The sequence below is a fragment of the Vespula vulgaris genome, chromosome 22 (genome assembly GCF_905475345.1).
Source record: "Vespula vulgaris chromosome 22, iyVesVulg1.1, whole genome shotgun sequence".
Lineage (NCBI taxonomy): Eukaryota > Metazoa > Arthropoda > Insecta > Hymenoptera > Vespidae > Vespula > Vespula vulgaris.
The window spans coordinates 2,241,062-2,252,653 of NC_066607.1; the positions used below are offsets into that span (position 1 = coordinate 2,241,062).

Sequence of the window (11,592 nt, forward strand, 5' to 3'; positions counted from 1 at the left end):
TCCGTGATTCATTCTACGTCGAAATGAAAAAGAAAAAGAAGAAGAAAAAGTACCAGGGTAACAACGAAAAAAAAATGTAACTTTGAACGTTGAATTTTCCAGGATTAATTCAATATATTAATGTATATATAATAAAATTTAATTGTAATATTTTTGTTAGGAAATATTTACTTTATATATTATTATGATATTAAAATTTAATTATAATATTTGTTTTCTATGTCACAGCGTGTTTTATATATACGATAAAAAATCAATCGCAATATCGAGAATTATATTTATAATATTTGTTATATTATTGAAAAATTTGTCGATAACGATCGTCATTTAATTCATTTTATTTTACTCATCGACGTAGAATGCATCATTAAAATAAACAAAAAAATGCATAGTTGACCTGAAAAACAAGCAATCGTCGTGCGCGAAGAAAACGGAGCAAGAAAAAATCGATGCGTCAGGCGAGGACACGGAACGAATCGTATCCAACACGATTGTTAAATGAGTACGTATGCATCCGTGGAAATTATCGTGACAATCGATAAAAATATAATAGATAAAAAACAATAATTTTGTTTTTGGAAGGACGAAAACGAAGAAAAATAAGCACGATTAGGAAAAGAAAAGAAAAAAAACACCTATTTATCTGATCAATATTTATAATAAAATTACGTAATATGAGTGATCGATATAAATAATTAAAAAAGTTAGATTAGCATCTGGGTTTCATTATACATACTGATCGTCTATTAAATGAAATACTTACCATTAAAAAGATTCCAAAAAAAAAAAAAAACTTAAAATGGACTCGAGTCGAAAGTTATCACGTACGAAGGTATATTGCAAAAATATTTGAATGATATTCAATTTGTAACTAAAGGTCATTTGAGTTGAACAAAAACGTCCGATGTTTCTTGCATAAATTTAACGCTTAGATGTGTGAAATTTCAATGTACCATACGTACTTACTTAAATATCCTCGAATGAACGAATGAATACCTTATACATACGATATAATATTATATTTTCAAAATGAAATCTTTAAAGACGAGTTATATCGACAGGTAGATAGGTAAGTAGGTAAATAAGTAAATAAGTAAGTAAGTAAGTAAGTAGGTAGGTAAAACTAGCTAGATAGATACTTAGGTAGCTAGGTAGATATGTCAAATATGTAAACGTTTCTAACGAAGTTCTAACGTGCAATGTCACCATTAAAGTTATACGAACGTTTCATTGTGTAGGCGAGAAAATTGCATACATCCGTTTCTACACGCTTATTCTACTTCTCTCTAGCGGCGTGTTAATAGAACAAACGATGCAACCCGCGTTTATACCTAACTTTCGTACGTCGAATATAGAAAGATAGATACGATCGGTAAATTTTCTCGATAATTCTTTTAGAATACCATATATGGTATTACAACTACTGGCGATAAAATGTATTAACAAATAAGGCGAGGTCGATTCGCGTCCTTTGACTCATTGTCGTCAGAGTTTACCATATAATACCATATATTACGTACAATACCTAACATTATCTCGCTTTATCGTCTCGTATTTACCATTAACTTTAACCCTCAACAATTAGATCTCCTTTGAAAATTATCCGGTTTAAACTTCGTACGGTCAAACTTATTACCCTTATTACATATCAGGAAAAATATCTTACAACATACTGTCATTTTCTTATCGTTCTCTTTCATTCTTCCCTTCTTTTAAATCGCGAACGTAACTACTTGTACGAGATAAAGATTTACATTCTTGTTCTTAGCTATTTCTCTTTGAAATAGAAAATGTCTCTGAGTTTCTTTAACATCTATTCGTATGTGCATGGATTAGAATGTTACATTATTTCTTTCCCCTTCCTTTATTTCCTTTCTTCTCTCTCTTTCTCTCTCAGAAAGAAATCGTTTCTTATTCTTTTCGACCTACACTCGGAGAGTCAATATTCGTTTAACGCAAACAAAAATCGTAATTCTATTTGTATATACGTATCCAGCGCAAGCTACTAGTATACCTATTTTATCTCAACTTACCGTAGATACAATCCGCGGTTTTTGAGCTTCGTTCGAAGTTGACGTAATATAAAACCAATGTTCTTATAAATATTACGTAAAAGATCCAAGTAAACTGCTATCGATTCATAATTAAAGCAAATAATTCAATGACACAACGTTCGATATAATATACATGTGTATATAATTACGAGTTGTAAGGTCAAAGAAAAATAAATAAAAAAGAAAATGAAAAAGATTTTCTCGGGTCATCATGACCTTGACTATTATTAAACGTACTTATAAAATATAAATGTAGATTATAAAAAAAAAAAGAAGAGAGAAAGAAATGAGATAACACTTAACTAATGAATATTTAATTCGATATAATAATATCTACGCCAAAATAGCGACAGAATAGTATCATCGATGACAACGTTATTCGTCGTTAAAACTTCTCTTTTTTTCTTCACAATTATTTTACAATAACGTTAATCGATAACAATTGTCTCAAAGAATTTTCCGAGAATCTTTTGAATTTCGTTCGGAATAGACAAAAAAAATAAAAAATAAAAAAGAAATAAAAAAGAAGAGAAAAAGGAAATTCTTATACCTATTATATTTATAGGATATTAACTTTCCACAGCAATACACATACACATATTCACCTATACCCATACCTATCGATAATCTTATTGGCTAACCGCATAACGCGTGTTAAGTTTAACGGTAAAGAAATACAGATCTGCAAAATCGAATCTAACTCGTTCTAACGTTCTCGCAACATAACCACGGCTCTCATTTAACTCGTTCGTATATGTATCACCAACTCAAGACCACATCGAGGCTAGAGATCGTTCTTCTCGCATGACCGACACCTGGATCGTATCTTTCTAATGCATATAAGTATCGATAGACCTTCTCGCTTGAAATGCATAAGTTAAACTTCGATCTTACATAATAAGATTCGTACCTTCGATCGTGAGGTCGAAGAGAACGAAATCTCCAAACGATTTTGTCATTGCTTCATCATCTTCCCCCTTCTCCATCTTCTCCTCGTCCACTTCTTCTTCGTCGTTATTGCAACAGCAATCACAATGAGACAAAAGCACTTTAAAGTAATAGATATCGCAATCATTCTAATGAAGAAACTAAAAATTCCTTCAACGAGCAATGGAAAATTTTCCAACGTCGTTATCTTAATAATTGTATTTTTGAATAAAAAACATTTGTAAATTCAACGACGACGAAGGCAATTATCGAATAAAGTCGATTCATAAATTAATTTATGAATCGTATACATTGTATTAAAATTAAAATATATTAAATTTAATTATTCATACGTAAGTAAATGTTACTTATATATCAGATTTATTATTCCTCAAAAAAATTTAGAACAAATTATTTCGTTCTTGAAAAAGTATAGTAATATAAAACATTTTTTACGATCGTAAAGATTCATTAAAACCTGAGAATTGTTATACGATAAATATCATTCCAATAATCCATATAATTTAATCATAATAAATGTATATTCGCGATACATCTCATATTTGCTAATTCAAGCATTAATTTGCAATATTTCTTCTTTTTTTATTTCTTTTTTTGCTCTTTTTTTTTTTAATTTCAAGAATTGCTTCTTCCATCGAGGATGCTGTATTTATAAATAATTGCATACGTAAATATACATAACACAAGGATCAATTCGACTTCCCTTTTTCTCTCTTCCATGAAAATGTCGAGTACTTTCGGCGTTCCCATTCCCAGAACCCAGGTAATCCGTTCTCACGCGTTTACGATATTATCGTTGCATTTTGACTATGCGAAAAAATCTCTCTCGTGGGACCACCGTCTTTTCTTTTCCGTAGAACCATAGAAATATACGCGTGTGTTCTTTTAAGAAACCTTAACTTTCTAAAAAAAAAAAGAGAGAAAAAAAAGAACTGTTTTTCATTTCGCCTTCCCTCTTTTTAACAATCTATACTCAAGTTCTTTTTTTCTCTGTTTTTTAAGATAACTATTAAATCCTTTCTAATCTAATTTTCTTTTTTATATATGTAATGATAATAATAATAATAATAATAATAATAGTAATAATAATAATAATATAACGTGAAATTTTCAAACAGTAATTAATAATAATATAATTATACCATAGCAATTTACGTTGTAAGTTATTCTTGCAATAAACAGATTTTATCAAACTTTTGACTAAAGATAGTGAAAAACTCATGTTCAGTGGAATGCGATACTTAAATTGATAATAGATTGCATTCTCAGTCAAGGATTAAAAATACTCCCATAGCGTTCATACCTACATACTTCCGTTCAACGTCGGCAAATGCTTAAAAGAAACAATTAATATGCGCAACCTCTGTAGATCGCGTCACGACTTGCTTTTCACTTGTATTCTTTTCGTTTCTCGCGCATATGTCTATGTTAGTGTATATGTATATGTATATATATATATATATATATATATATATATATATATGCGTACTAACAAATAAATATATATGCTTTCGTAATTGAAAGAGAATGCATGCTGGTCGGAAATCTTTTTAAACGTCCCTTTTGTATAAGACATACTGATAACGATCGACTGTAAATTTATGTATTTACATATGTACTTACTTATTCCGCAAGATCAACAACTATAGTTGGAGAAAGTATACAAGATAACGATGGGACTCGCTCGTCGGATTTTTATGTTTTCATAGTGATGTTGTTAATACGTTCTGGTTCTTACTAGAACTAGTTAAGAAGATAATTAGGTTGAAAAGTGTAATTAGAGAAATCGAGTAAATTTCTGTTATACATACATATATATATATATATATATATATATATATATATATATATATATATACAACACAAAGTGTTTCAAATTATTTCTGAAAAATATGCATCTAATCGTTTATATATTCATTTATACATATATTTATGTATAAATATACATATGTATTTATGTATCAAATAGCTTGGTCAATAAGTAACGTCAGAGTTTTTTATACCGGATGAATCAAATGATTTTTTTTTTACAAATAAAATAAATTTATCTCGATATTTTTTAAGCCGATTTTTTTTCCTTTCTTTTTCGGAATATAAAACTACTCATTTGTACAGAATTTTTTTACAATTTGAAAAAAAGAGAGTCAAAAAAATAAGCCTATAAAATTTCGAGAAAGAGTAATTAATGTTAAATCACTTAAGAAACTTTTTAATTCAAACTCTCCGACGTTAAAAATTACTTATTAATCGACCAATCAATATATATCTAAGTACGTTTATGTATGCGTAATGTAAAACAAAGAAGAGGTAACATAGTATAATAATTATTTCCCTTGACACGATTGACTTAATATCGAATCGATATAAAAAGTCTTGGTGCATCTTTTTCATTGTCAGTGACGTTCTCCTTTTTCTCCATTACGTTGTAACATTGCAACATTAAATGAGAGGTACGTAAAATTAGTTCTTACGACATGTCACCGTACACGAAGTGTCTAAACTTTTGTAATCTTACTTTTTGAAAAATATTACGACATAGACGGTGTATACATATATATATTACTACGGGAATGTTTATCATTGTTACGAGATAGTCGCTTAACTTTTACTTTGTAGCCGTGTTTTCGTTATTTAGTTCAAAACATTGTAAAGTTGTTATACGTGACCTTTAAAAAGAAATACATTCGATGATTGTGTCCTGTGTTTCTTCTTTCTGCTCTTCTTGGAAATAGTAAATAATATCTTTAAACGTGTAAAATTAAAACGCCGTTTCCTAATTACTCGAGAAATCTAAGAAACAAAAATCTTTCTTATACGAACAAATTTCCTTCACAATTTAAATAAAATGTTCAATTAATTCGAATCATATGAAATCTCAAAATACAAATAAATATCTTTTAACCAGAGAACAAAGTATAAGATACGAATATTTATCTTTTATTACGTCTTTCACTTTAATTACATTAGATCAAAATGAATCGCATAATTCCTTATAAATCAATTATATCTCGATCTCTTAAAATTTTCAAAAGAAACCTTAATTACGTACGCAGATACATGTACTTTTCGTTTCGTTTAAAGTAATTAACAAGAATTTGTAACGAATTACATGAGTTATTAGATCGTACGAAAAATGATATATATATATATATATATATATATATATATATATATATATATATATATAGACATACATATACATAAATAAGAAACACCTACGAAGAGAAAAGAATAAACGATAAATTAATCTAACGAAAAAAAAACATAGTAAAACTTTGTATTAAGTAATTTTTATTAAGTAGTTCAACGTAGTTCATCTAATAATGAGTCGTTATCACGTTACTCGATTAACGGCAAATGAAATTTTCACGAATAAAACGTAAAGAACGACACTTGGCCTCCATTAAACCACGAAGGCAACGAACCCATTTTCACCGAACCCAATCTCTTGCTCGTTACGATCAGAACCGGAAATTACGTTCTCCTTTAACTCGTCAGAAGAGTCGTCGTTTACATGCACGGCCTCTCACGAAACTGTCTTCTCGTGTACGACGAACAACGCTAAGAATCCGACCTTATTCTTGACGAATCGTTGATCAAAAATTTTAATCCAACGTTCCTCGAGTTTTTATTATACGATTTTATCGAACTAAGACTCGTCGTTCTTATTTCGTCCTCAGTATTAATAGAAAATCACATTCGTGATCAAACGAAAACTCAAGTGAAAGTTAATAAAATGATTACCTTACCTTCTATAAAATAGTACCTTCTGTATACACTCTTCCAATAATTCGATGTTATCGATTGGTTAACGACGTATCTTCTATTATTTTCTTTTGTCGTCAGCACTCGAACAGCACAAATTCCGTACTTTTATTTCAATGGTACACTTCCAACTACGTTCTAATACTACGATCTAGATTTCAAACGAGATTCAAACACTTCTCTTCTACGATGTTCTCACTTGAGTATCCTTATCGTTAATGACCGACTAGGAGAAGAAGAACAGGATCGAACTATTATTTTCATATCTGTATTTATTTACATTAATTGTTCTTCTCTTAATCTCGGCTGCGTAAGGCATATTGCGTTACAAAAAAAAAGGAAACAAAATAAACAAAGCGATCGTACGACTCGACAGAATAAAAGTAACGAGAAGGACGAATGGAAAATTTTATTATGAGTATATCTATATATATTATTCTAATTCGAAAGGAATGGAAACGACGAACAAGCATTTGCTCTTTCAATTTCAAACCTGAATTAAAAGCAAATAAATAAGTAACCAGTATTTCTCTTTGAGAAGTAAGACAGACATGATAGACGACTAATAGATTAACGTTAATAGCTAACACCGTTCTACATAATCTTGTAATAACGTTATACGTATTTTATTTATATCCATTCAATTCTATTGCATATATTCAAATATTTTTTATAACATCTTTTTGTTTAATCTTTCAAATACTTATGTCATTTAAAACTCTAAAATCGAAATTGATTCGATACTATTGAATCGTGGACTTTCGTAATTTATAATTGCAATTTTGCTATATAAATTTCAAGTGATTCCGTTCAGACTGAATTAAGCATACATATATATCTATTTATATTAATCGAAAGTCTAGAGAGAATCTAATAGAACGATTTAAATCCGTAGATTCTATATTCTAATTTCTAATGTATTTAAAAATAGTAAGCGACGATAAAATTTGAGAGAAATCTTTTAGTTTCTTTCGTCTCGTATTTTTATCGATTCGTGGTGGGAAGTCGTTCGATTTTCTCCTTTTTGGTCGATAAATCGTTTGCTTCCGAGATCGTTACGATCGCGTAAAAAGATTTAACAAAAAAGAAAAGAAATTTAAAAAAAAAAAAGGAAAAAAGTAATAGGCGGAAAGAAATTCGGATTTTCTATGGTTTATAGTCATCTTTAAGCGGTTTGGTCGGTCGTTTGCTGTTGTTGGAATAATAAAAAATATAGGAAAGAAAGAATAAACAAACCACAACCAAATGCATATATATATATATATAAATGCATATATATATATATATATATATATATATATACCTAAGACGTTTTCCTTATTACCAGTAAATATTCCTCGTAAACTTCGAGAACCAGCATTCCCTCAAGAACGTAGGCTGGTGAACGGTGAACTCCGTTCTTTACGTAGGATACGCAATATTCTATGAGTTGAGGTATATGTTAGTATGTATAGAATGAGTGAGAAAGAAAGAGAGAGAAAAAGAGAGACAGATAAAGAGAACTACGGTACGTACTACAGTATCAGCTACTTCGTAGCTTCATGGAAACCTAGCTATGTCGATTAGCCACAATTAACTCCGATGCAATTTCAAATTCACATCGACCTCGCATTATGTTTCGCGTTACGGAAGAAAAATCGTTTGTATATATGTACGTAAAAATAAACGCAAATTGGTCCTTCCTCGAGCGTAACGATTGTTCGTATTTTAATTGCATGAAGATATAAAATATATTTGATATATTTATATGGAAGAGAGAAAGAAAAGAAAAAAAATAAGGGGGAAAGATAAAATAATATATATCCTTAAATATCACGTAACATCTTTCCCTTTTTTCTTCCTTTTTTCATTTTCTTTTCTTTCTTTTCTTTTTTTGCTCTTTTTTTTCTTTTTTTTTTATTCGCCGAAGGATTAAACGAAAAGTTTGTATCGAATTTCTGTTCTCGCGATAAAAGGCAGTCACCACTCGACTACCATTTACAACTTACGGTAATTACTCGTTATTATGTAAGTGTACTTCCTGCTCTCGGTAGAACTCGCGGTAGTCTATGTCGAACGCCTTTTAAGAGTCTCCCCTTCGAATATTCGATATGTGAAATCTGACGTAAGAAACTTGTATCAATTTTTATCGGACACGTTTATTAATCATAATATAACATTATGTGCAAAATGAAATAAACTTATCATCCGCTGCTGTCAATATTATTAATTAGAATCGATAAAATGATTATCGTTGTTCTTGAAATGAATTACTATAAGATTCGTTGAAAGTCCAAATTCATTGATAAAAAATATTTTAACGATAAACGAAAACGTTTGATACGAAAAATTCAAAACATCATTTGCATTAATGAAATACGAACGGAGAAAGATATTATCAAGAAATTTATCGAGGGATGGAAAATCCTTACTGGTATTCTTGAAGTCGTTCGACGACCTACACTTTACAGTTAGAGACACACATCGTGTCTCGTACGGCGAGCAAACTTAAGAGCTAGTTGCTTTCCCGCGAGAATAAGAAACTCGAAACATTAAAAGTGTTTAGATTCGTCGAAGCTCTCTCGTGGCGAACCACGTGCTCTTTAACTTCGCGAGAAGGAATGCGAAGGCGCGAAACAATGGCGAAAGGCGTCGATCACGTTTCTTGAATTTAAAAATACTCTGTGAAACGTGCGTTTCAATCGTAAGCGAGTTGTCCCAGGATAAAAATAAATAGATACTTTAAATCTAATTAATTGATTAACGTTTAACGTGAAAAATTTGTTTCGGTCCGATTTAAACGGTGCAAACAAAAATTAAGTATATTATCGATTTACCTTTTTCCTCGTTTGTATTCTACACGGGTAATGTATATATATATATGTATGTATGTATGTATGTATGTATGTATGTATGTATGTATGTATGTATGTATGTATGTATGTATGTATGTATACGAACGACTCTCACAAAACGTAACGACGATGATTCAGAACCATGGTTACCCGGAGCATGACACGTCCATTGAATCGAATTGACCTTATAACGATGGCTACGTAGCTTTTCGACGGCGTTATTCGTTTCGAGAGCGACGACCGTTGCTCCTCAAAAGAAAGAAAGAGCTCGTCGAATGAGAAAAGGAGTTAAGTTACACGAACTTGCTCTTCCCATCGTCGGAAACTTCACCTGTTGCACCGGTATTTGAACGTATCTGCTAGTAAAGATCGAATGGATCGAATGGTTATGAATTATAGTCATCCAACCGACGTCGAATATAACATCGTTATAAAACATATATGATGATTAATATAATAGTTAAAAGTTCGTGCCACTTGTCAGATCTTCTTTAAGAGTTCGACCGAAGGAAAAAAGAAAAAAGCGAAAGAAAAGAAAAAAAGAGGTTCGTAATTTTAATCGAATGATAATAATTAAATCACGAATAATGATAATGATAATTAGAATAATATACGTACACCATCGTCTGAGGAATCCTCCTTGGAGCTTAGCGCAAATTCCACGATTTACTCTCATGATCTCTCTATCGATTTCTTCCTATGTCACGTGCACTAAAGAAACACCACACGGTCGTCGCACTTTCCTCACGAAGAAGAAGAAGAAGAAGAAGAAAAAGTTTGTATAAGAAGAGAAAGAAAACTATCGCGTATGTTTTTATTATCGCATCAACATCATCATCGTCGTCGTCGTCGTCATCATCATCATTGTCATCTTCATCATCATTATTATTGTCGTCGTCGACTGAGAATAATGCAATCGCGACGAAAATTTGTCCTTATATTTTTTTTCGTTGTTCTTTCTTTTTATTTTCTCTCTCTCTCTCTCTCTCTCTCTCTCTCTCTCTCTCTCTCTCTCTCTCTCTCTCTCTTTCTCGAATAAGAACAAATACCTTCAGTAACTATGAGATATGTATATGCAATGTACGTATTTACACAAAAATATTCTCAATCTCGTCTTTAATCTCTTCTTCCCTTCTCCTCGCCGTAATCTTCTTCCTATTTTTTTTCACCGTCGTCGTCGTCCTCCTCGTCGTCCTCGTCGTCCTCGTCGTCCTTGTCGCCGTCGCCGTCGTCGTCGTTGTCGTCGTCGTCGTCGTCGTCGTAGTCGTGACTCGTTGCGTTCACCGCAACAAAGATAGAAGGAGAAAGTTCAATTCCCTTTTGCCTGAATAACACAGCAACAACACCACCACTACCAACACAACCACAACCACCACTACTACCAGCAGCAGCAGCAGCAGCAATAACGACGTCTCGAAAACCCGTTAAATATTTTTCAACTTGAAAGACAACTTTAGATATCTCTTCTCTCGTTCAACCTGTGGATCCAGATTTCTCCAAAATTCACGATCAATTTTATAACTTTCGAAAAGTTTATTGAAAAAAAGGTAACGAGGTAAACAGAGAGATAGATAGAAATAGGCAGAGAGAAAGGTATATATATATATATATAATATCTGTATATGTGTGCGCGCGTGTGTGTATATATATACAGTTATAGAAAGAGATAGAAAGAGCGTAAGAAAAGGACGACGAGTTTCTCTTCTCTTTCTCGATCTCGCTCGACTGGTCACAACGCACGCGCGTACCTTATCAACGCGAACGATCGTCGCGAACGAAACGAGCGAACGTATTCGATCGTACTTGTAAAGTGTTTTACTCGATCAAAGAAACAGGTGGAGGTGGAATGAAGAGGAGGGAAAAGAAGAAGAAGAAGAAGAAGGAGCCACGGAGAGGGAAAGAACGTATGAGAAAGGAATAGATCGTGGTACTAAAGTGGGAGAAAGGAAAGGAGAGGGAAAAGAGAAGGACGAAAATAAAAAGGGAGGGGA

At 31.7% G+C, this 11,592-nt stretch overlaps 1 protein-coding gene across 1 annotated transcript in view; it reads right to left on the reverse strand.

The window, feature by feature from the left end:
- The window catches only part of LOC127071527 (scavenger receptor class B member 1), a 31,093-nt gene extending 19,715 nt beyond the window's left edge, over positions 1-11,378 (reverse strand). The window contains exon 1 of the mRNA XM_051010885.1: positions 10,220-11,378. Within this exon, the coding sequence (XP_050866842.1) occupies positions 10,220-10,277 (58 nt within the window). The 5' untranslated portion in view covers positions 10,278-11,378. The remainder of the gene's footprint in view (positions 1-10,219) is intronic.
- Positions 11,379-11,592: the final 214 nt, after the last annotated feature.